This window comes from Suillus paluster (genome assembly GCF_016628075.1).
Source record: "Suillus paluster strain FC165 chromosome Unknown EDB91scaffold_114, whole genome shotgun sequence".
Taxonomy (NCBI): Eukaryota; Fungi; Basidiomycota; class Agaricomycetes; order Boletales; family Suillaceae; genus Suillus; species Suillus paluster.
This window is the reverse complement of record NW_024537674.1, coordinates 24,531-48,437: the sequence shown is the minus strand read 5'-3', so window position 1 is coordinate 48,437 and position 23,907 is coordinate 24,531. Positions and strand designations below refer to the sequence as shown.

Here is a 23,907-nt window from a genome sequence, read left to right as displayed (position 1 = left end):
TTCGATCACGCAATCGGCACGCAGGAATGCTTCACACCTTCTTTTGTTGACAGTTTGCCATAAGGAATCCAAGTCCCAGCCGAAGAGCTGTCCAATACATCATCAATCAGTGAAAGGGTACTCCGTGGCTTCGTAGTGACGCACCAGCGTGAATATCTTCAATCTAGGTTCAAAAAGTGCTCCGCAAAGGGATAAGTCTGTTATAGAGGGAATACTATCATTAAGTAGATCGGCGGCTTCGTTGTACCGCCCGTCGTCGAAAGCGATTATTGCAAGCTGCACATGTAGATACAACTGACGAGTGTGTTCGAACGAACGTGAGAAAAATGATGATTGATCTGACATGAAGCTCATATTGACAACGCCGCACAGAAGTGTATCTGAGCGTTGATAAGCGGTGGGGAGTTCTTGAACCCGCCGCAATGCCTCATCATGACGACCAGCATTGAAAAGTGCAACAGCCTGGACAAAATGACATCAAAGGCCGACTACAAACACAGCGATGGGAGTACCTTGATCACCTCAAATGATGATTGTCGGTTGTCGCTGTCAGAGGCTTCGTGAGATTCCGAGAGACGATTGCTTGGGCTGTCGTGATGACCAGTGGGCTCGTCGTTGGTGTTGTGACTGAGCGACTGAGTGTCGCCGCCGAGAACAATATGAATGAACAGACAGGCAAAACACTTGAGGGCGAAAGCACACATGCGTGTCACTGAGAGGAAGCAGTAGCTGTCTCTGTGCATCCTTTTTCTTTTCATCTGCCTTGCGTGGCTCGAGTAACTCCTTGATAGACCAGAGTTGAACATTCCCTTCTTCATCTCCACTGACGAGCAGTTCTCCATTGGGAGAAATTGCCAGACACCAGACCACAGCGGTGTGATCGAGTGGCTTTCCTATGTGCTGGTGTGTCTTTGTGCACCACAGCCGAACAGTGTTGTCGAACGAGGTAGTAGCAATGAAGGAGCGCATCAGGAGAAATGGTGAGGGAGTTGATCGAGTTAGTGTGACCGATGCAAGAGTGACCGATCTGGTCTCCATTTGACGAGTTCCAAAACTTGACTGCTTCTTCGAGTGATACAGAGATAAGTTGCAGGCCATCAGGTGAACACACCACGCTTCGAACCCAATCTTGATGAGCGTAGAAATTGAGAAGAAGTTCGGCGTTATCGGTGCGCCAACCCAGATAGTACGATCCCATAATCCGGCGGCTAATTTTAGGCCATCTGGGTTGAAGGCGACACTCCACCCCCCAACTATGACAGATGAATGTTCTGAGGACAGCGCCAGTCTCTGCATCCCTTACGATAACCGCTGAATTACCCGAACCGCTTGCGAGTTTCTTGCCGTCGGGAGAAGCACACCGAGGTCACTTCGCCTTTATACTTCAATACTATCTGCTTGCTCTCGACGTCCCAGATGATGATGCCATCACTTCCACCGCTCGCAAATCGCCTGTCGTCTGGTGATATGGCAACTGTTTGCACTTAGTCACTGTATCCCTCAAATGGCCCTCCTATCAATGCACCTTTCTCCCGTCCCAAATTCGCAGGGTCTTATCAGCTGAACCAGTGACGACCCGTCGACCATCATTGAAGAACGCGGATGCCGTCATTTTCTGTGTGCCCTCGCATCATCCGTGTTGGCGTCAGTTGTCCTTGCGTTGTCTGCGCCGGCGCCGGCTGCGCACTCAAAGCGAGATTCGCATTTCTTGCCGCGTCAGGTACCTTTGACATCTCGCGTTGACCTAGACAGAGAGATAAACGGTCAGGTCAGTAGTATTTGAAGTTCACGAGAACCATACGTTTAAAATATCGTTGAGTTGGGGATCTTGTGTGTGGTAAGTAATGTCGCCCATAACCCAACTCATATACATAGGTGTTTATTCAGGGTTCTTGTTGGCTCCGTACCACGTGGCTACGGCGCAGATCTCATCTTGTGTCTTCTATTATCACTGTCCCTCTTCACAAACGCCCATCATATCCAAGTTACATACCCCTTCATTCTGTGTACAGTGAACTCGCTGGAAAGCACGACCACAAGTCACCGCTGCAACCATACATTTATTGTACTCAACTCATTTCTCATAATCCTTTATAATGCACCCTGCTTCGCTGCGAGATCAAAAAGGTCGCTGGGCGTTGATGTCTTACCACTTCTGGTACCGATGGGATGTTACATATTGGGCACGTCTCTCGAGCAGCGACTGATTGTGTACTGGTTTGCCTGCTTTCCCGCATGATAACAATCCATACCTTCTGAGCAAGCTTTCCATGGTCTACACTAATGCCATCTGTGCTGACGCCAGATTTTATGTAGCCAGTTTCCCTCTCTACTTGGCTCGACTAAATGCTTTATCAACTCACAGAACCGTCATCAGCGAACACATTTGGTACAATTACGCATTCAAGATATCCAAAGTGACCTATAAAAAATCGTAACGGCGCTCGGCCGCGCCAGTCCCCGACATCTATGGGCAGTGTAATCTGGTAGCTACGCTTGTACGTTCCTCCCCCCGCCAAAATATTCTGTCATTCATATCATAACTGACGACGACACATAGGGTAACGGGGAGCATATCGGCTCGGCCTTGTTCCTCGGTCAGCCGATATCCCCGTGATTACTAGTAGTAGAGGCACGGAAATAAACTGTACCAAAACTCTTCCAGCGCATGAACCCTCTCCCACTAAAGTGGGTGTCGGGGATGTTCTCATTGCTCATCATATTTTATGCGTTCTCGTAAGCAGGGGTCTGGTTTCAAATTCTTTGTCCCAGGTGATGATTTCATAGACTGCACACCCTCCGATATCTTGGAATTCTCTTGCCATATTGGTACGCTTGCGGTGTGCGTGTGCTGCCACGTTTCTTGCACCATGGGGATTCAACTTGCTCACCGCTATTGCATATATTCATTAAGGTGCGATCAGCCCGGTACTCGCCCTTTTTTTTTTTTTTTTTTAAAAAAAAAATCAAATCAAATTTATTGTCCTTTGGGGCCGTAGACCCTATGTTGGACATAGCCCTATTCAGGTGCGGGGGGCTTGCTCCCGGCTTATCTATCGTATTACTCACACTTGAGTCCTAGCGCTGCTCCAGGGCCATAGGCTACCATAGGGCAGACATCATTAATCAGTAAGCAGATTTTATTTTATCACACCACGCCGCTATACGATATGCTGGTTAATTGGTGCTTGCCATGTGGTGGGGTCCTAACGGCTCGATCACTGACTTGCTCTAACTCATCACCTTGGCCTTGGGCAATGCTTACGATCATTTTCAGGCACATATCGATCACGATCCTCGGGATATCTGAGTGCTTCTACGAGACGGCAGCAGAAATTTCTGACATCATACCGACTCGATCGGCCTCTAGGTTGATTCATGCAGCACGGTATAGCCTATATTCTGCCAGCGCAATCCAGCGCAACCCGTCATTGATCCCGTCAATTAAATTCGATGGAACTGAAACTGACTACAGCCACGTTGTCGAGGGAAATGGCCAATATAAAATGCGACAAGAGTCGCAAGATAGACTAACATAACTTAAAGTTAGACTGTCCAACTACTGCTATCTATCATGCGACTTTTTGCATGCTTCGCCATCTGTGCTGCATTGACCACCTCGGTTCTCTCAGATAACGGGAACCCGGACGCCACCGAGAGCGTGACTTTCGCGATCTACGAATCTCCCACACCCGTGAGCAGTGTCTGAGTCTTCAATGTGCTGACGTCGAGCTCAAAGGCATCATATAGTTCCCCCTTATCGTTGAATTATAATAGGGGAGCAGCTGCACCTGAAACCGACCGGAACGTAAGTCGGCTATAGGACCTGTCCCATGTATTCGTTCTAAAGGCAGATCCTCATTTAAGATCCTCATTTTAAAATTGTAATTGCGGTTTGCATAAACAGAGTGTGGGACTACATTTTGGCCAGTGTGTAGTTGGAGCGTATGGTTGTCGGTGTTAATGGAAAGCAGAATGTGAACGAGTCAAATGACTGTTGTGAGAAGATATGATATTATCTATGTTACTTACTCGGGCTTCGTCGCTGATGATAGTGGAGGGTGGCAATGGTTGGTATTTTGACTCTCCCTTTAACCTTACCGTGAGGACGACACTCTCGAGCGCCGCAGTGGCACCTTCGTAGTGATGGTGGGTGCCATGAGATGTGAAGAAATTCACGGGCGAGATGAAAGGAACTCGCTCACGAAGAATGTGATGTATTGTGAGCCAAGGGACGGGGTAATGTCGGAGCATCAGAATTAGTTTACCTAGCCCTGATGCGGTAGGGACCTTTTCAGTTGGTGCTCCCAACGATGACTCAGTCCCATGTACAATCATGGCAGTGATTTGATTTCCTGGTGTAAGGAATCGGCGTATGATATAATACAAATGCCTGGGGAGAATGTTCCACGCATGTACTGTCAAGGTATGAATGAAGACGCGTCAGAGTTCCCGTTCTTCGAGATGCATCTACAAAATCTCTAGCGTCCTGACATCCATCATGTCACGAACAGAGGTCATGTTCTTGACACGTGCAATGATATTGTTATCCGACGCTATTCTCTTATACTTTCCACCACGCTGCTGCGCTAGCAAAAGTGCGCCAAAAGGCTGACCCAGGCGAACGATCAACCTCAACGCTCGCAAATAAGACTCCGAATCAGCCGGCTCGTCGTCTCGAGAAGACCCGTTGAGCAAATTGTCTAATGGAGACCCAGGCTCCGACCAATCGTCCACGCCCTCCGCGAGGTCAGGCAGCTCGAGGCCATAACGATTCCACGGACGGACGAGCGAGTATGGCTGCCGAGTAGACTTTACCCGCGAGAGTGGAATCAGCTTATCTTCTGTGGTGATTAACATGTCTTGAAGCCCGTCTGCTTTGACTTCGTATGTGAGACATGTCTTCAGGTCTTGAACAGGGCTCCGTCTGACTATTGTGAGAGGAAATATAATGCAAGGTAGAGGCAGTCTGGAATTTGCGAAACGAGGAGCACTGAGGTTGTCAAGCAAGGAGGGCATACAGGTTCGAAGCCGACTCCACGGGAACAGTATTTTGCAATGTGGAGACGGATGTCTGTATTTCGTCTTCGGATAGAGATGGCAGCGGACATGGCGGAACTTTGTATGAGGCAATTTCAGCTCGAATACAACTATTGAAGTTGGATGATTGTCCAACCCAGGCCAAGGCAGAAATGTCCCCCAAATGTGCTATAATCTCCTGCAAGAGTCGTCCGAGCGCGTTTTGTTTCATCTCGCCATAGATGACATTCAAATGGACGCCGAAGATGCCAAACGATGAGTATGCAATATCTTCCTTCAACGTGGTGACACGGCTCGACGCCCACTAGAGTTTCTCTCTCGCGCCTGTCATCCCCGGACGGAAAGTGACGAGGGACTGCACATCTATGCCTGTGGAATGCTGTAACTCCTGCATGATAGTGTCAGACTCCTTGTGGTTGGAAGAGCGGTCATTGAGGTAGAGAGCCCAATTTCCTTGGTAGAAGAGAACAATTTTAGGAGCAAGGAATTCCTGAACGGTCCATCCTCGTGTGTTCCAAGTGCTGTCTGCGAGTGCACCAAACTTCGACGAAGGCGATACATCTGACAGGTGAACTATCGTAAGAGCCGAGTTGCGATACCAGACAAACATTGAGTTAACCGATCGTTAGACCTCAGCATTGTTATTCTGGTCAATGCAACATGTATCGCTCCACGCCCAGCGATGCCCGGCATCACGGGCGACTTGACAAAACTTCTGCAACTTCACGACGTTTCCAACTGGGTACAACGTGTACACGTCGTTGTCTTGAATGTCGTGCACCCGCGTTTCCTTCCCTTCCCATCTATGCGATAACATGACTCAACTGAAATACTTCGCGACAGCCTCTTTGATGGGCTCCGTTTGCAGGGGTGCTCGCCTCGATGGTGACAAGATTTCCGTATACTCTGCGCTTTCCTTGAAGGCGTTGATCTGCGCCTCCTGATCAGATAAACACCCAGTAGAAGTGTTGAGTAGGCGAAATGGGGCATTTTCCAGTCAAGTGTGAATGGCTTGTTTAATAGCGTCTTCTACTTCGAATGGGCTGGTATATTGTTGACGCAGCTCTGGAGATTGAGTTAATCATCTTCACTTTGACCCATGAGTTATTCGGCGCCTACTTCGTATCTGCGCGTCAGAAGTATCATCCAACTTGGAGAGCACTATTTTGAAGGTCTCGATCATTTCATCATAGCGTTTTGCACCGTGAAGCGCTGCATGTACCCACGATGGGATGAAGGATGGAGTTCAATGATCTGTGCATCAGCGGTATCAACACAATTGGTAGAACGATGACGGAAATGCATCCGCGCCTTTTCCGCACCGTTAAGGGCATCTGGATAACGTTTTCGTTTCAAACTGCGGTGCACAGAGAGGGTGTGTCTGTCATCACTGCAAGAGGCTTCGCGATTTTTCGCGGGCGCCGTTGTATCTGCATAGCTGTAATCATCTTCAAGTCGGGGAGTGAGTTCTTCGGGCTTACGTAGTCTGAATAGGTCAGATGCATCGTCCGACTTGGAGGGCAGGAGTGCGATACCCTATACATCGGCGGCATCAGCGCAGGTGCTAGAACGATGACACATGCCGTCCGCACCTTTTTCGTGTTGGAAAGGTCTTTCGGATAGAGGTTCCATCCCAACCACTTCCTAGCAAAGCTTGTGGCGAGGGAATCGAATAGTGAGGCCAGCCCGAATTCTGAGGAACGTGTGTTCTTGATGGACCATAGCAGCACCTCCCATCCTTGTCTCCGCTGACCAGTAGCTTTCCATTGGAAGAAATTGCGACACAGTCAACCTCTGCGGTGTGTGTGAGTGGCTGTCCTATCTGCTGATGACGTGTCTCCGCCCTCCATAACCGCACAGTCTCGTCGTCCGAAGCAGTGGCAATAAAGGAGCCATCAGAAGAGATGGCGAGCGAGCGAGCAGACCAATTGAGTGTGACCGGTGCACGGTTGACCGATCTGGTTTCCGTTAGATGAGTTCTAGAACCTCATTGTTGTGTCATCTGATACAGAGACAAGTTGCTGGCCGTCAGGCGACCACACAACGCTCAACGTCCCAGATGTTGATGGTTTTGTCATCCATAACTCGCAATTTGCCTGTCGTCTGCAGACACAGCGACTGATCTCACACTGTCCTTGTGTCTCTTGAGTGGCCATCCTACTAATGCTCCTTTCTCCACGTCCCAAATTCGCACAGTTTTATCAACTGAGCCAGTGACGACCCGACGATCATCTTTGAAGAACGCGGATGCTACCACTGAGCCCACGTGCTCGTGCATGATCCGAGTTGGCGTGGGTTGACCTCGCGTTGTATGCGCCGGCGTCGGGTGCTCTCTCAAAGTGAGATCCGCATCTCTTGCTGCATCAGGCACCCTTGATATCTTGTGTTGACCTAGACAGAGATATAAACGGTCAGTAGCATTTGAAGTTGACGAAGACCGTACGTTTAGAATATAGTTTCAGGGACATTGTGGATCTTGTGTGTGGTGAGGAGTGTCATTGGAATTCTGCCCATAACCCAACTCATGTATATGTAGGCGTTTATATACGGCTCTTGTTTATGCTGTATTACCACACTGCTACTGCATCTCAGGTTGCGCGTTCCATACCACTGCCTCTGTTCATAAACGCCCGTCATATACCAATATCCCTTTCATTCTGTGCACCGTTATACTGCTCGAAAGGACATGCGTCTGGTACCATCACACACCACAGTGAGTTCTGTAACTAGCCTTTCTCCTACTCAACTCGTCGTTAATTGCCCTTTCACCACTTCGCCACTAGATGAAGAACGCCTACAACGATCCCTAGATAGTAGACGCTTGTCTGCGCACTTCTGCCATCGACAGGATATCTTACATATCGGGCATGCGTGTACCGAACGGAGACAAATGCATGTCACTGATGCTGTGCTGATTTGTCTGCTTGCTCGAATGATAACGATCCGTAACTGCTGGGCAAGTTGTCGTGATCCACATCAACGCCATCTGCGCTGGCGCTAGATTCCATATAGACAATTCTCCCCTCTCTGTTTGTCTCGACGAGAGATCCGATCGACTCCCAGAACCATTTTCAGCGGCCCATTCGATGCAAATGGGTATCGCAAGAGACCTCTAGAACATTGCGCTGTCGTAAGTGGTTTCAAATTCTTCGCCTCAGGTGATGTTTCATAGATTGTAGTATTGTACACCTCCGTTATCTTGGGATTCTCTTAGTATACGTATGCTTCCGCGTTTCTTGGCCCTTGCTATGTTTCTCACTGCCGTCACACACGCATCAAAGCCCTGTACTGACACCTGAGTCCTAGAGCTGCTCCAGGCCCATGAAGGGAGACATCACGAATCAGTAAGCAGATTTATGCTGGTTGGTTGGCGCTTGCCATGCAGTGGCGTCGGAACGGCTCGATCTGGCCTTGGACAACGTCATCCTTACAATCACGATTCTGAGTGTCTCAGCGGGATGAAAGTAGGAATCGTATTTTCTGCAATGCCACTGGTTGACTTATAATTATACCACTATAACTAATGTTGGTCAGAGGCATTGAATAAACCTTCTACGATTATTATCTCTGCTGTTCCTGTGTTCTAACTCATGCCTTTTGGTCTTTTGGATAGATAAGAATCGTGTATTATATGACTATCTTTCTGAAAACCCGACTCAGACGTGTTGGTGCTTCGCCGGACTTTATACACATCTTTGTGTTGGGAAGTACCTAACCGACACCACACTGTTATTCTAGGAGCCGTCATGAAGTCGTCCACAAGACTCTTTATCCTTACTCACCAGTACTTTGACAGCGTTCCTGTCGATTGACGATCCTCATCGGGATTCAGCAGCACTCCGCGTTCTCCAGAACTTCCACACTTAGCAGATGTTCGACCTCTGATTCACGAATCACGAAATAGCCACACATGATTCGGATGTGAAAGTGAATGCACGGGCGCATGTATATCATTGTCAATTTGTCATGTATGTCAATACCTCCTGTAACAGATGTCAAGAAAACCTGACCGGACACTGCTATTGACGCCGCGATGTCTACCCTCCACCACTCGCGGAAACGAGTCAGATGCCGCTGATCGCACAATGCCCTCTGGAGCTAGTTGGGTCCCAAGATGTCACGTAATTTCTTGATCAACGATAATTTCATATAAGTATTGCTATTTTAGGATTCTCTTGCTGATGCGTATCCTCGCAGTGTGCGTGTGCTTCTGCGTTTCTTGCCCTCAAGTATGTTTCTCACGTTGCATACTCATCAACTCCCTACCAACACCAGGGATCGATGATCGAAATTTTTAAGACAGGGGACCCAGCGCCAGACATGAAAAACAGAGAATCGTATGTGGGTAGGTGCTACAAGATATCGAAAATGCAAGGTACATGATACAAATGCCCAAGACTCGGAAACGCAATATACTCATACACATCAGATACGGCGCTCATGCGAATGTTCTCCAAAATGTCCACATCGCTAGAGTGACAAATGTAGTGCACAGAACAGCGGCGAAGCTCACCTGCATGCCCTCTCTTGCACCGCTGGCCTGCCCAGCTTGGTTGTTCCCGCCTAAGCCATGCGCAGAACCGGGGAGAGATTCCAGAGGGATCTCCCCGATGCCGGTGCCAAGTGGGAGAGATGCCAGAGGGATCCCCCCGATGCCGGTGCTTAGTGGAGGAGAAAGAGAGGATGGCGGCAAAACCTTCGTCCCTGCAATAAAATAATAAGATCACCTACCAATGGAAAGCAGCGAGCACTTACCAGGGAGATCGTACTGTTCCACAGCTGCAGCTGAGACGGCGTCTTCTAACTGTTGACCAGCATCAGAAGGAACGGTAGATAGGAGTCCAATGCGTGGAGGGTCCTGCGAAGGTCCCGCGAAGGAGCCGTAATAGAACGCTGCGAGCACACTAGAAGAGATGAGCCGTCCGCGGGAAGAAAGTACAAGAGGAAATTAAAAGACGAGTGTCTAGGTTTACGTCTACGGCTTCTGGGAGCCCTTGTCCCGTATTCCTGGCGGGATGTTACGGTGACGCGGAGCTCCACAACTCGCTTGAACTACGCGAGGGACTCCGTCCGCTCTATCCCCACGGGTCTCCGCAGACAAAGATATATATGACTATCACTTACCCTTTCAGAAATGGATCCCCTAGACTCCAGCTGTAGAGATATCCACCCCCACCAAGAACTGGCACGTCAGTCTGTGCAAGATTTGCCGCGCACACCTGTACGTTTCCTGAGCGCACCTGGTTGACGAAGTCTCTTGGGTCGACAGGGAACAGGCGTCCGCCAATCTGGAACGCCAATGTATGAGGAAATGAACAAGCGAAGTGAGGTCCCCCTAGCATATTCTGGATGTACGAAATGACGTCAGGTGGACCGCGAATCAGAGAGTTGCCCTACAAAGAGGTGTTAGAGACAGAAATCAGGTACGAGTCTTGGAATATGGATGACGAACTGTGTCAACTAGCGCTGAGAGTGAGATATTAGGAGAAGACAGCTGTGATCGTGGAAGTTTCACGCCGTCAAGAAAAACATCATCCACTGGGATCTCCCAGGCGATGGGATATGCCTTGGGCGGATGGATTAACGGCTGCATGTGCAACACACCCAGGTAGAACGTACCTCATGAGGAGCATCCTGGGTCAGGCCACCTTGCTGAAGTGTATATTTGCGCACAGGAATCCATGTCAGGCTCTCATTTTGGACCCCAGGTGGTAGTCCACCTATGGAGAACATGCCTTCGTTCCCTCCGATTTCGATTGTCTCTCGCTGCAACGTAATCGCGAACATGGGCGAGACAAGCACTCCGAGTGAAACAAGGCGAGGGATGAATGGCCCGGATACTCCGAAAGAAGAAATTATGGACGCTCCCGTCGTCTGACGTTTCCGTTGAGGCAGAAGAGGTTGGTTAGAGGGTGGTTTGGTGTGTCGAGACGAGGAAATTCCGAGGATGGATTTGTTAAACCAACGACTTGCGTAATTTCTCGACATGACAGTGATAGGCGAAACTACCTCACGATGAAGACTTCGTTCTCTCGAAACCTGATGTTGGTTCACGAACACGTCGGTCCAGATAACACTCCGCATGCCATCAGCACAGCCCGTGTCTTGTCTCAGGGCAGCCACTCACCTGTTGAGAGGAAACCCCAGTCCGAAGATCCCGGAACACCCAGTCTGAACTACAGACGTATTTGTATCATTGATCGCCGCGAAATATTGGTCTTGCAAAGTCAAGCCCGCGAGCGACACCGCATCATATCCGATGATCCCTCTCGCATGTGTGCCAGTCTGGGAGTCGCCGTACACTAGGGTGGCATCGAGGCCCATATCATGGAACGTGTTCGGTGGATAAAGGGTGGTATTCTCAGAGGAGCATAGTTCCCTGGCACTAGGGCGGACAGTACCCAGAGGTCCGAGGAACCCGTGTCTTGTGGGCTCCTCAGTCACATACAGTGTTTCTACTGTAATTTTGAAAGCTCACCTAGCACGACAGGCAAGGGTGTCCCGCCAATGTCTATCAGGACACTATACGTTCTGGTCGAGCGTTGGTCTGGAAGAAGAGTTTCGCCTACTATACAGACTCACACATCGAAAAAGTCTCCAAGTCCTGCTACGCCGGCGCCCGCACCGAGCGCGAGTCGTTGAGGAATAAGCCTCCGGCTCAAGGGCAAGTGCAGACCGTCCTGCATTCGCTTCACACCATTCGGAGAATAACTCGAATTCCTCGAGGCGAGTTCGGCGGTGGCGGAGTACAAGAGATTGAACGCTGTGACAATATTGGTCCATACACGTTTGTGCATTCCCGGGTACGGATCGCAAAGTCGCGAGTCGAGTTGGCCACAGCGGATTTCAGCCAAAGAACGAAGGAATTAGTTGAGAGTGAGCTCGAGTGTTTGGTGAGTGCAGTTGTTTCGAGTCGCGTCATTTCTTTCACCAGCACGTGCCAGTTGCGTCTCTTGGAATTCTGGGCCTAGTCCAATAAATACTTGCCTGGAATCCGACTTTCCCAAACCATCAAGCAGGCAACCCCATATCCAGATCCCGCAAAAGCCTAGAGTCATACAGCAAAATTTTGATTGGAAGACAGACCTAGCAATAGAATTGCCCGCAATAAATCATACAGCATATCTGCTACGCAATACAAGGTAAAATATGCGACCACCTCAAGGGGTCGCAATTAAATTATTCATGTGCCCGTACAATGGTTCATGCGGCTCAGCGAGATGTTGTCCCATATTGAAATCAGACGCGCCCGAGAACAGCGCCGCAACGTCCACCGACCCATCCCCAAACATATTCATAACATCTGCCGGTGACGACAGATACATCCCCGCAGACGCATCCATGTCCATGCCACTCGAAGGATCCATAAAACTCGGTGCCGACAGCGACAACCGCCGTAGATATTGTGATGACGAGGGCACAGGTGTAGGCGAAAAGGCACTCTGCGGTGCCGTTTTCGGACTCGTGGCTCCAAGAGTGGGGTCGACGAAGAATTCGGAGGGCGAGAAAGCCTCGGGACTGCTGTGTTGCGAACTACCATCGCTGCCTGCACCCTTAGCGGCGACGCTGGGCGTCTTCTTGCGGATGGGTCTTATCCAGGGGGGACGCGAACTTGACTGTTCTTGACCTTCTGGGCGTGAAGGCTCCAGAGGGATTTGTGTCACTTGGTTCACGTACATCAGCCAAGGGTTCACTGCATCAGGAACAAGGCACTCACGGCGACAAAATTCCTCCATCAGGTCTCCTGACCTCTGCCCACACACGTATCGCCCACTGAACCGCCTCAGCAGACCAACGCACGATCGAAGTGCTTCAATTGCAGGCTGAATCAAGCGTTGGAGTTTCTCGCTCTTGCAGTTGATCAATATGGCAAGAAGCGTTCTTCCGGCTTGCGTCAGCTGGTGAATCACATGCACACCATCTTATACGAATAATTAACCCAGTGAATGACAGAATCCATAATGAGGCACTTACAATACGTCATCAGCCCCTTCCCCGCTACCTGCATGTGCGACGAGATAATCTGCAGCGCACACGACTGCGCCGCGCTCATCTCTTCCTTCTCCACATCCCCCGCATCCTCCTCCATCGAGGCACTGTACGCCCTCTCCGCCACAAAGTTCGAGAAGCGATGACGATGGATCAGCATCCTGACAAACTGCTCGGCGCAGTGCAAACGCACAGCCTGGGTGACCCTGATCACATCATCACTCGCGAGTGTTTCCGATGTATGCGCCCAATACGGAGGTATTGATCGGCGGATTTCGTCCAGCAATGCCTCCTCTTCACGCAGGTCCTTGGGACGCACATGACCAGACAGCACACCCGCGGCGCGTAGCAAGAATGGAGAAGAGTCACCTGTCCGGTCGCGCGGAGGTGGTATGTCCAGCACAGACTCCATTACAACCATGATCCTCACGGAGGCGATAAATGCACTCATCCGGCTCTCCGTTCCTGCGGGCTGCGAGAGCATCCCATCATGGGTGATGAACTCGTCATCTACAACGGTAGGCTCTCCAATATCAGTGTCTCGAAGGCGAATCATCGGGGGACGTCCAAAGTGCGCAGATAGTTGTTTATCCCAGAGGTATACACACCAGAACGTGCGCTTGCGGACTTCATCCTCGATGGGATTAAAGAGGTCATAGGTATCGGCCGATCGATGCAGACCAACATCTATCGATACGGTGATAGCCTCTGATAAGAGCGCAGCTGCTTTGGAGAGTTTTCCCAGTCCAACTGCATAGACCGCGGCGATTAGATCTGCCTGGATAGTGTATAATGTAGGATGGTCCGCGATTGGAAGAGTACGTAGTCGTCCAAATAGTTCGAACCATTGCGTGCCGGCAGAGATGCCATCACTAGGATCAGACCGTACTCTGGGGTCGTCGATATGACGGGACGCGAGGCAGCATATAGCTACAATAAAGGCCGCAAAGCCGGGCTCGCCCCACTTTCTGGGATTTCCATAGTCCTGAATTAATTGTGTGAGCACAAGAAGCACACCATGTGAACGACACGCACCGCCAAAAATGTCGGAACATGTAGGAATGGCAGCAGGTAGTAAGAAGTACACAAATAGCATTGGACTAGGCTGAAGATACAAGATCAGCACAAGCAAGACTAGAAGGAAAAGATAGAAAATCTACCTGTCCATGAGCTCTGGGACTATATACGAAGTGATAAGGCGCCATAGTGTTTCAGGATTGACGTCAGTGCGCCTGGGCGTCCTATTTGGAAACCAATCGGTGTTAGCGGTATGAGAAGATGAGTTTGTCCATGTCGGATCTGGTGAATTTTTCTCCATTTCAGACTTGACTGGAGTGTGATTTTCAACCAGAAGGTCTAAGAGAGGAAGACCAGAGGTCTCTCCTTGCCATCGGGTGTAGCCTTCATCGTCGAAGTACAGATAGGAAGCAGATATAGACATGCGTGACGTCTCTTCATGTTGTTCGGAGTTCGATGCATTTGGGGTATGAGAAGACTGCCCAAGCATCGAGGAAAATGCAGTATTTGGACTTTGAGTTCGAGGAGAGTTCATTGGCGGAGATGCTCTGAAGTGGGTAGATGGATTTGTAAGTGGGAAAACGTGCAAAGATGGTGGTGGAACGCCCGAGGGAAAGCTGTGGTTTGCTGAGGCGAAGGACGCCAAAGGGCTGGCGATGTTGTCTGAAGATAGCATCTGTGGAGTGAGCGCGGATGCACCCGCACCCCCTGCAGCGAAAACTGCAGGAGGAATTGCCTGAATGAGAGTCTCCAGTTGATGCATCCTATCTTCTAGCGTCGCAGTTCTTCTGCAAACCAATAATGAGTCTCTGTGTATCCAGGGTAATTGCACGCTCCACGAACTTTGACTTATGAGGATGTGTCCGCTTTCCTGGTTCTTCAAACGTACATGGTGAATTGGCGGTGAGACAAGCCTGACACGGATGGCCCTCGTCGCATTTTATTCTCCTTCGACTGTATTATCGTGAGCGATGGCTGATCACAGATAAAAGTACAGTAAGCGCTCACCGACAGCGATCACACGCTCTGAGATAGTTCGAAAGTGAGCAAATCGACGCGCTGGGAAACGGAGAGCACGACTGACCTACTCAGTTTAAATCGTCTCTCCTTCAGGATGGATGTTGAAGGCTTTTCTTGCTCCTCTTGAGCTGGAGACATGCTGTTTTTTTAAATATGAGACCTGAAAAAGTGGAAGTCGGTGACTAGATTACCTGGAATAAGTATCAAAGCAAGTCAACGGACTTTGTCTGACAAGAAGGGTGGAGCCCCAATAATCCTCCCATGGACGGTGCACCACGGCCCGTACCGGGACTTCCCGGCTGTTAAAATTACCTACCATATCGGGAAATCATGGGTTCACTCTCTCAGCTTCTCTCAGGTTGTTCCTGAGTACTTGGGTAGTCGCCCAATGACTTTGGTACATTTGTTGCTCATCCGGGCCGAGCAAGTTGTGACCAGGGCCTCGATACTTCTATAGATCGCATCATGAAGTGAAGAAGATCGACGTCATTCCTCCTACTGAGGTCCATTGAAGATTCAATTATCGACATCTGTTATTGTCCCCTCGTGCTGACCACGACACAAAAACAGGCCACATTGCTGTCAACGTTAGAGGAACAAATGGCGAGCCTAAGGCACCTAATTCCTCGGTACATGGGGGCAACTCAGCGCTACTGGATAACTCCGCGGACATGTGTTCTGCCCAAAGTCCAAATAGGTTCTGTCAAGATGCCGTGACATCCCTACCGTTGTGTTCCCAGGTATCCCCTTTAACGTGATCGCCTGAAATCACCCAGGGATTAGGTGCAAGAGGTAAAACCGAGGCAATGGAAGCTATAATGTTGCCCAATTTGAACTTTCGCATCAGGGTGTTCGAGATACTCATAGCTTCTGGCACACAGCACAACTCAAGTCGAGCCTGCATATCGCAAGAGATTACAAGGCTCTTCCATAATGTTACGTCGGTGGCCATAACCGTCAGCGTTGATTGGTTGATACAGCGTTAAACTTGACCCGCCCCAAGGAAGGCGCCCAATAATTACCTTCATGAACCTGATTATTAACACATCCGACAGCCCTTAACGTGTCGCTTAACGTAAACCTGGGGCGAATGGTTGCAACCAAATAACGCTAACCACACCGGGTTGAAGGTAAACCCGCTTGGACAGCGTGGTGTCTCAAAAATAGACCGGTCCCTCGTGAGCTCATGCAGAAACCAAAGAGAGAAAAATCAAGAAGAAAACGCGAGGATCAGCATATTCCAGGATGATGGACCGAATCACGCACTTCAGTGTATTGCGACTTCTGAATCGACGGAGACAGGCAAGGCGTTGCAACGTCACATGGTAGACGCCACGAGCCTTCATACTGTTAAAAGCAGCACAGGATGTAACAGCAAAGGGGTTATGGAAGTGATGGACACGTCAAGGCGATGAATGGCCCGATTTCCCTCAACCAAGCATAGCCTTGACGAATCTTGAGGATTCCTATCGACAGGCCAGCACCTGCAGAATAAATCTGCACCGTCACAATATTCAACTTTACCAACCCATCGGTAGAACACACCCATTCGTTGTCGTCCGTTACCTTCCTGCGTTTTCAATTCCAAGATCTGCAACCCCTTCTTGAAGACATGCACGTAGTCCCTTCGTAACACCCTTGGATTCATACAGCGTACGCACCTACTGCTGCCTGGTAACTATCGTGCTCTGCTCACCTGTGTTTTCTCAACCTTCTTAACGGTGGATGACATCGTGTCTCGCCAACTAGCCTATCAGTATGAACGCGGAGTCCTCATCTGGTTTTGCGGGTCGCTTATTCAGGCCTATATCTTGAGCGGGAAACACATCGCGGACTTCTTTATCCCTTTGATTTCGCCCCAAGGCACGCAAAGTGTTGTGTTGAGAAGCGATACATACGCTTATAGAGAACAATCATATTCAAGTTATTTCAACTGCTTGTTGGAGCACAAATTTCGCACCATTCGGAGATGTTACGGACGATGATTCACGGACTTTTTGTCCAAATACTTACCTCTGGTCCACAGATCACGCAATTCTTCGACATTCGTTTTGTCATGACGTCCTAAGTCATCGGAAATCTGGCCGGCTTTTCACTTCAAAAAAAAGTTAACGAGTCGTCCCCGTATATATGTCGTGACGCGCTGGTGGATGACGTCAACTCACTGCAAGTATGCCAGCAGTGTGCATTCACTGATTAATGAAATCCCACACATCCGCAGTTCAATACTCAATTCACAAAAATGATACATATACAGCTTCTCACGCGTCACAACTAGTCTCCTGTGGGCCGTCAGCAGACCCAATAGAATGAAGACAGTCGTTCCTTCTGTATGGTCACGGCTATACTCGCGCACTGAATATTGACGTGCTGGACGACTACAAATTATCACTGCCAGAGCCATGATGACGATGCGTTCCACGACTTTCGCTTCTGCAGTTAATTTCCATAGGCCGCCCTGCTATTTATTGGTGATCTCAGATCGATATCCTCTCAAATCTTATTTTATCATACAGTACTCTCAGGATTCAGACTTTGCTATTCATCGATTTGTAAGTACAAATGACCTGCCCGAGGCTAGGCCTGGGACCCTGCATAAGAAGAAGAATATGACATCGGTAAAGGTATCCGAGTCGGACCAACATCGGAGCATACGTGCTGCAGTGCCTTCTTGGTTGACTGACAGGTGATTGCTAATTCGTGAATACTTTAATCAGGTAACTTGCTTCTCCCCTTTTCATTCTCTGCTACAACATCTCATAAGCGCGCGTAGGCAGAATGGTCACGAGTCTTAATGCCTGACGGCGCTACTGTCGCTGGCCCGTCACCTACAGGCACCCACCGACCTGCAAGATTGCTCCATACCACAGGCTGTCAGTGTATTTCAATTTCTCGCTGCGGCCGTCTGGTTGTATCGCTATTTAGTACTTTAGTATTACTGAAAATTCCGTGACATGACAACATATGATAAACTTACTCATAAAAAGTGACGTCATGCTCGTTGCGTAGTCAAGAAGCTGGTGGTTGGCAGACCTAGACCAACCACGATTGTGTAAACTCACATCCTAATCACCCTAATCACCACTGACCCGCGGACCAGGGTTATGTAGGTAAGTACTTGAGACCTCGTATTTGACAAATTGAAAGCAAACGTGCAATCCCGGAATTGAAGTTTAAAGTTACCTGAAAACAGTAATTCATCACAGCCTGCGTACGAGAAGTCCTTCGTGGGTGGGGGACATGAGGCCTTGAGGGCTGTACATGTGTTGTAATGCGTGAATGGATTTTCAACGCCAAACCAATCATCGCAGTGGTAATGCTAATTTGAGCTTCTTGCAACGACGCATTACATGCGCAAGTACTATATGTATATCCAAGGGCCGTAAATGCCTATGATAGATAATAATATGCTTCGTCGAAATCAGGATCATTGAAGACACCACCGGGCGCAAACGGATCGTCCTCGTCTGACGCCCATTCCCGGTATCTAGTCTGGTTTCCAACCGTGTCGTCTTCAACCATCTGATACTCTCCGATATCTTCCCCCACGTCCGCAGAGCATACCTCAAAATGTATCTCAACATTACGCACGCGTGGCGCACCACACAGCTCGCGTTCCCTCAGCACGAAATCGAGCACGTGTTTTGTTTGTTCTTCGGCGCAGAAGACTTCGATGGACTCGAGGGCACTGCAGGGCGAGGTGCGAGTACATGCCTCCGTGAAAGGCGTCTGGATGGGTAACAGAACTGCGAGCGCATTTGGTGTACGACATATCGACAGATGACGAAGTTTTGGAACGGCAGCCATGAAGAGACTGAATGGAATCATGCACGCGGTGACACTGTTGAGCGACAGTCGCTCCAGCTGTGGAAATGGCGGCTTGACCGTGCTGACGACGGAGTCTTTAGATGCAGCTGAGTTGCTGTGAGGTCCATGGTTCAAACCGAATTCCGTGGAGATGTCACATAAATCAAGTAAGCCGGTGGCGCAGTACGTTAGGAGAGGGTCAGAGTCCTCGTCATCAGCACTGGCGATGTGATTGGCATCTTCGATGGAAAGCGCGACAAGGTTAGGAGCATGAATATGACTGAGCAGCATGGCAGCATCTTCAACACTAGTATATCCTAAGTGAAGTTCCTCGAGCTGGGGAAGCGATACCGGATGATCGCTGCACTGGACTCCTTCATCGAACCTCGGCCCAGAGACCCTAATCACGAGTTTGCGCAGGTGGGGACAAGCTTTAAGGATTCCTGAAAACTCTTCAAACGTTGGTCTGACTTCACGGCAGTGCTGCGAAAGCTCCAATGACTGGATACCGTTAAAAACCCGTGAGAGTGACGGATTGAGGGCTGCACCCAGAGTATAACAAGAAAAATGTGTCCAGTTCAAGTGAACACCGACGAGAGTTATGTTTCGCAGTTTTGGGAGGGGGTGAGATTGCGTAGCGAGATCATGATGGGGCGCGCCCATCAAAGCGGCGAATGGTATCCCATCAAATGCCAGATGGGTGCGTGGAGAGAAAGTGTCCAAGTAACCTAAGAACTCATTGCATCGCATGAGCATCAAAGTCTCAAGGCGCGGAGCGCCTGAGCCCATTGTCAGAGTGGGCACACTGAGACGTTCAAGGGCAACACGAAGCGGTGCCCAAGTATCGCTGAGGATCGTCAGCGAACGCCACCTGTACATCTGCGGGAACAGGAGGTCGAGGATTTGGGGAATAAAGGTGGTGTATGGGAATGACGTCGGATTCTGAGTTGAGCATTCTTCCCTGAAAGCAGAAATGTTGGGACAAGTATGACCTACAAACAAAGCGCAACTTACCCGTCATCTTCAAAGTTCCATTCTGGATCTCGAGTATCGATAAGAATGTCCACCGGAGAGTTTCGTGACCGCGCAATATGGGCAGCCAAGCGCTGCACAGTCAAGGAAAGTAGTTTGTGCCCGTTCGTCAGTCCGCGTCTGGTCCAGCTTTGACGCGGACGACCTGCTCAAGACTCATTACGAGGCTTGACCACAATGTCGAGGTGGATAGTGCAATGTGTCTCCAGTGCCGGTGTACAGACGCCAGTACGGTTGGCATTGTGACACTTTCAGGACTGACCGGGATTTCATATCTTTGTTTGAATTCAGGGATGGTGGATGAGGTGCTATGTGTGGCAAGCGTGAATATGTATGATAGTATTTCAACTGGCAAGACGTTGATATGACATGGGTGGTGAATCTGGCGGTTCATCGTGGATTGCGAGCTGGATTGCGGCCGCACACTTGACCGTCCATATCATACTTAAGCATGCTCGCAAATCCGCGAACAGAAGATGCGGTGCCTCACTCCTTTGTTTCAGCTGTCATCAAAGACAAAAGAGAAGGTTGATGTCATGAGAGCGTACCGTAATGCATCAACCAACGGTTATTGTTTCGGTCTATTCCGGCAGATTGCTTCCGTGTCGACAACGCATGAACTTATCAACAGAGTCTGTGGTTCGCACTCGTTACGACGAAGGCTTCAAAAAGTAAACTAGCTGCTAACAAAAGCGTGTCCAAAGTCCAACGACAAACTACTACATCAGTCCGGCGCTTCCGATCAGACTTCACTAGTTTCACTTTGTGTCCCGCTCGTCTGCATTTGCGAAGGTTGTGCATAGTTGATACCTTCTAACACCGACAATGACATGGACGGCTCGTAGGCACGATTGTTACTACTTTGAAGACGGAATAGAATCCGTGAGGCTAGGACGCTGTGAAGGACAAGTTGTAGCCTAAAGGTGTATCAATTGGTCAATAACCATAGTACAGCCTGTCAGTTAACGACATACGTATCAAACATGTTACTATAGCCGATCTGCGACCAAGGAACAAAAGATATCAAGTCATTGGAATTTGGCACACATGCGCACGCACCGGAAATGCTGCGTCAACAATAACATTGGTGACCGTGATAGCTTTGCGAAACGAATTACACAACAATAACTTTAGAAACAATTATTTCCACGCACCGATGATGCACGATATGTAAAGCATACCATCGCCATATAAGGTGGTTACAATTGAGCTCTGCTCATCCCGGTAGTCGTGGAACCTCTTATATGCATTAAGGATCAAGATCACTGCCAGGTTTTGGTTGCGGGTCAGGCTGCCGACAACAAGTACGCCACGCATAGTCACTGACCAATTTCGAACATTGCCAAGATAGAGTACACTACTGCAGCATTTCTTGATGATTCAAAGTTGCATCCTGGTGACGAATTTCCTGATAGCGATGTTAAAACGATTCGTGTTCGTAAACACCAACGAGCTCACCTCCTGGAATCAACTGATGATTTGGAACGACGTTCACGGCAATGGCGGCGATTATTGTCACCTATTGTAAAGTCAAAGTCTACGGCCTTACTCCGGCCTTACAGAACTTCCACGCACGACGCTATATGTCAATAATCCAATCAGCACTCTTCTACTGTTTTGCCAGAATGCCCAAGTCCGAATAACCAGCAATCCTGTCAAGGAAGCATGATCCACCGTGCTCTTGGCATGAACGACAATTTCGCACCTTCTGCAGCAACGATAGTTAGAATATGGATAACTGACGATTGCGTTGTTAGGCAGCAGAGTGGAAATTAACCAGTGGTGAATGACTCACTGTTTTCTTCCACAGAAGGGTCGCACTTTGCGCCATGCTGTCAGCTTATCATAGAAGCCATTTCTTCTGCAAACTTACCGGACCGCTGACACGCAGTGCAGCTAAGATAACCATCAGCAAGATGCAAGATAAGGATAATCAAGAGCAAGTGACTCACCATATGCCGTCATTCCAGCGCCTACGAAAGGCAAATATCGGGATATAGTGAAGATGACACGAGTGAAACCCCATGGCCTGGACCAGGTCCACTGTACCTGTGGAGAGTAATTAAGCCTATAGTCATCGACAGATCATGTGGTGAACCTCATCCTGAAACGTGATGCAGTAATCGTATATCTGACGTGCCGAAAAGAAACATCGAGATAGAAACACAACGAATGTGCTCGATACTCACGAGAATTGCAAGACCACCGACTGAGGACGCAACGCAGTTAGTGCCGCTGTCTACTTTACTGACGATCCACGAGCACTTCACGGTTGGCGTACTGTATCGAACATCAGGTTAGCCTCGAGATTATCAAGCTACGATCTTCGCATACCTTGGATATCTGTAAATCTGCAACCTCTGAGATTGACAGAGAAGACATCTCAAGCAATGATCAACGCGGTATGCCCTCCGATATTGGACTTGCCTGCAAGTCGTGAGCGCACCAATACCGCTGCGATCTTTCCTTAAGTACATTATCGACACACACGACGGAGCTTCCCACCCGTTCTGGATACTCATGACAATTTTTAGCGCAGCGCCTTTAGTACAGGAAGGGGACAAAAACAGAATCTCGTCCGACGCGCCTTAAGATATGGCGATCGCACATGACCGTGAACACCATGGCCATTGATACTCAGTACTTACTTCACTGGTGCTGTGCACTCAGCAACCCATAGCCTTGATATCTTCATATTCGGTACTTCATCAGACTTCATCATCGGATTCGAATGTCTTTATAGATATGATCTTACCTGGAACTGTTTTCCCAAGGTACTTGGGGCCAGGCCTGACACCAAGATAGTATCAGTTTTGATTGGCTCACATTCCAGCAAATTACCAGTACTCGGCTCTGCCACATATTGCAGCTGTAGGACTCTGCAACGGTCAAGATAATCTGTTGAGTATCCATCTGGTGCCGTCGACATCTGATACCATATCGATCATGAGACTGACCACAGCGGCCGCCAAGCAAAGTCAGGTCCGACTGGCCGGATGACAAGAATCACCTGGCTTGGTGACAATGAGTTCGAACTTCGAGTAATCGATGGTCGTTGTACTGGTGGCCCAGCGGAGTGGTATTTGAAGGCACATTGAACGGCGGCATTACATACAACTGCTGGTATCGATGCAAGTTTTGCATAATTACCTGATAAGAGTGGAAAATCGACGTGGAAATCTAACTTGTTAGTTGGGATGTTAATGTTTGTGAGTGAACAAATGGGAAGAAGTCGTCAAGTGGATGAACCCTAAATTTGAAGTTCGGCTTGGATTATACTTCTGAGCTTGAGCGCGACATTCTCGTTCTCCAACCAACAAATGTGTACCAATCCACCATTGCATCCGGCCAAAATACTCCTGTGGGAGTTCAGCGAATGTGCGGTCAAGGGAAACTCAGGAATACGCACCGGTTGCTTATCATTTTTGGACCCTCTGAAATGATGTACCATTTCACACCATGTTCTCAGTGGCCCAGTGAGCAATTGATCTTGTAATCCGCGTTCAATGAAGGGGGCTGTGATGCCACTCCCGTTGGTGGTGGGCCTTTGCTGCAAAGGACTCTAACATGGATATCAAGGCGCTAATTCCTCCAATCTAGCCGCTGACCCCGTACTTATGAAACCAGATCCTTACCATGCTTGTCCGCTTGTCCCTTGTGAAAAGCCAGTGCTTCCTAGATGTCGACAACGATATTTCGGGCAGCAGGAATATGTCTACCTGGCAGAAGTAGTCCTGCCCTCTCTTTGATGTCTATCGCAGCCTGACTTTTGCATGAACTACCGTAGACGGGAAATAGTGGGAGACCTACCGTCCAATGACGATTTACACTAAGAGGGACGGGAGTAAAGAAGCCTGACGACCACGGATGTTGTGAATGATGATGGAACAACATCGCATAGAACACCGAACATTTCACGGAGAGATGGCAGGATTGTGATGAAGGGTTGAAGTTGCCGGTATGCACCTACAAAAGAAGCCTGCTGCCCAGTGCTCTTAGTCC

At 49.2% G+C, this 23,907-nt stretch overlaps 7 protein-coding genes across 7 annotated transcripts; 2 read left to right on the top strand and 5 right to left on the bottom strand.

The window, feature by feature from the left end:
• Positions 1-2,396: 2,396 nt before the first annotated feature.
• Positions 2,397-2,993, top strand: EDB91DRAFT_1167778 (uncharacterized protein; the record flags this gene model as incomplete). Its single annotated transcript, XM_041320068.1, has 3 exons — positions 2,397-2,498; positions 2,561-2,736; positions 2,788-2,993. Coding segments are annotated over exons 2-3 (239 nt in total), but the record flags the coding sequence as incomplete, so codon positions are not given.
• Positions 2,975-3,996, top strand: EDB91DRAFT_1167777 (uncharacterized protein; the record flags this gene model as incomplete). Its single annotated transcript, XM_041320067.1, has 4 exons — positions 2,975-3,027; positions 3,083-3,694; positions 3,751-3,808; positions 3,868-3,996. A coding segment is annotated over exon 2 (364 nt), but the record flags the coding sequence as incomplete, so codon positions are not given.
• A 691-nt stretch (positions 3,997-4,687) lies between these two features.
• EDB91DRAFT_1167776 (uncharacterized protein) lies at positions 4,688-5,348 on the bottom strand. Its single transcript, XM_041320066.1, has one exon. It carries the CDS (start codon positions 5,249-5,251, stop codon positions 5,003-5,005), a length of 249 nt encoding a protein of 82 aa, XP_041170995.1. The 5' UTR covers positions 5,252-5,348; the 3' UTR covers positions 4,688-5,002.
• Positions 5,349-9,269: 3,921 nt separating this feature from the next.
• EDB91DRAFT_1167762 (aspartic peptidase domain-containing protein) lies at positions 9,270-12,100 on the bottom strand. The gene is made up of 9 exons (XM_041320065.1): positions 11,623-12,100; positions 11,519-11,571; positions 11,427-11,464; positions 11,168-11,400; positions 10,660-11,116; positions 10,493-10,606; positions 10,165-10,433; positions 9,796-9,944; positions 9,270-9,744 (listed from the first exon to the last, which is right to left on the bottom strand). The coding sequence occupies exons 1-9, from the start codon at positions 11,835-11,837 to the stop codon at positions 9,479-9,481; spliced, it is 1,794 nt and encodes a 597-aa protein (XP_041170994.1). The 5' UTR covers positions 11,838-12,100; the 3' UTR covers positions 9,270-9,478.
• Positions 12,101-15,323, bottom strand: EDB91DRAFT_1167747 (fungal-specific transcription factor domain-containing protein). Its single transcript, XM_041320064.1, has 9 exons — positions 15,258-15,323; positions 15,131-15,205; positions 15,055-15,072; positions 14,890-15,000; positions 14,190-14,834; positions 14,065-14,134; positions 13,015-14,014; positions 12,758-12,961; positions 12,101-12,703 (listed from the first exon to the last, which is right to left on the bottom strand). Exons 2-9 carry the CDS (start codon positions 15,202-15,204, stop codon positions 12,201-12,203), a joined length of 2,625 nt encoding a protein of 874 aa, XP_041170993.1. The 5' UTR covers position 15,205; positions 15,258-15,323; the 3' UTR covers positions 12,101-12,200.
• Positions 15,324-18,326: 3,003 nt separating this feature from the next.
• On the bottom strand, positions 18,327-20,442 carry EDB91DRAFT_1167741 (uncharacterized protein). The gene is made up of 3 exons (XM_041320063.1): positions 20,042-20,442; positions 19,888-19,979; positions 18,327-19,834 (listed from the first exon to the last, which is right to left on the bottom strand). The coding sequence occupies exons 1-3, from the start codon at positions 20,297-20,299 to the stop codon at positions 18,457-18,459; spliced, it is 1,728 nt and encodes a 575-aa protein (XP_041170992.1). The 5' UTR covers positions 20,300-20,442; the 3' UTR covers positions 18,327-18,456.
• Positions 20,443-20,647: 205 nt separating this feature from the next.
• On the bottom strand, positions 20,648-22,287 carry EDB91DRAFT_1254668 (uncharacterized protein; the record flags this gene model as incomplete). The annotated part of the gene is made up of 15 exons (XM_041323854.1): positions 20,648-20,822; positions 20,880-20,905; positions 20,965-21,005; positions 21,060-21,170; positions 21,233-21,313; positions 21,364-21,424; positions 21,481-21,557; positions 21,611-21,643; positions 21,701-21,725; positions 21,779-21,801; positions 21,858-21,954; positions 22,004-22,036; positions 22,095-22,114; positions 22,158-22,185; positions 22,240-22,287. The coding sequence occupies 15 exons, from the start codon at positions 22,285-22,287 to the stop codon at positions 20,648-20,650; spliced, it is 879 nt and encodes a 292-aa protein (XP_041170991.1).
• Positions 22,288-23,907: the final 1,620 nt, after the last annotated feature.

What these genes read in the sequence shown, in the direction of transcription:
- EDB91DRAFT_1167741 (XM_041320063.1), bottom strand. Translation starts at nt 20,299, where the DNA reads ATGAACCGCCAGATTCACCACCCATGTCATATCAACGTCTTGCCAGTT. An exon ending in GTCTTGAGCAGGTCGTCCGC is followed by an intron (nt 19,980 to 20,041) that starts GTCAAAGCTGGA and finishes TTGACTGTGCAG; the next exon opens with CGCTTGGCTGCCCATATTGC. An exon ending in TGGAACTTTGAAGATGACGG is followed by an intron (nt 19,835 to 19,887) that starts GTAAGTTGCGCT and finishes TTCTGCTTTCAG; the next exon opens with GGAAGAATGCTCAACTCAGA.
- EDB91DRAFT_1167762 (XM_041320065.1), bottom strand. Translation starts at nt 11,837, where the DNA reads ATGCACAAACGTGTATGGACCAATATTGTCACAGCGTTCAATCTCTTG. An exon ending in GGGGATCCATTTCTGAAAGG is followed by an intron (nt 9,945 to 10,164) that starts GTAAGTGATAGT and finishes CATCTCTTCTAG; the next exon opens with TGTGCTCGCAGCGTTCTATT. An exon ending in GGAACAGTACGATCTCCCTG is followed by an intron (nt 9,745 to 9,795) that starts GTAAGTGCTCGC and finishes ATTTTATTGCAG; the next exon opens with GGACGAAGGTTTTGCCGCCA.
- EDB91DRAFT_1167747 (XM_041320064.1), bottom strand. Translation starts at nt 15,204, where the DNA reads ATGTCTCCAGCTCAAGAGGAGCAAGAAAAGCCTTCAACATCCATCCTG. An exon ending in ACACATCCTCATAAGTCAAA is followed by an intron (nt 14,835 to 14,889) that starts GTTCGTGGAGCG and finishes ATTGGTTTGCAG; the next exon opens with AAGAACTGCGACGCTAGAAG. An exon ending in GTCCCAGAGCTCATGGACAG is followed by an intron (nt 14,135 to 14,189) that starts GTAGATTTTCTA and finishes TTGTATCTTCAG; the next exon opens with CCTAGTCCAATGCTATTTGT.
- EDB91DRAFT_1167776 (XM_041320066.1), bottom strand. Translation starts at nt 5,251, where the DNA reads ATGAAACAAAACGCGCTCGGACGACTCTTGCAGGAGATTATAGCACAT.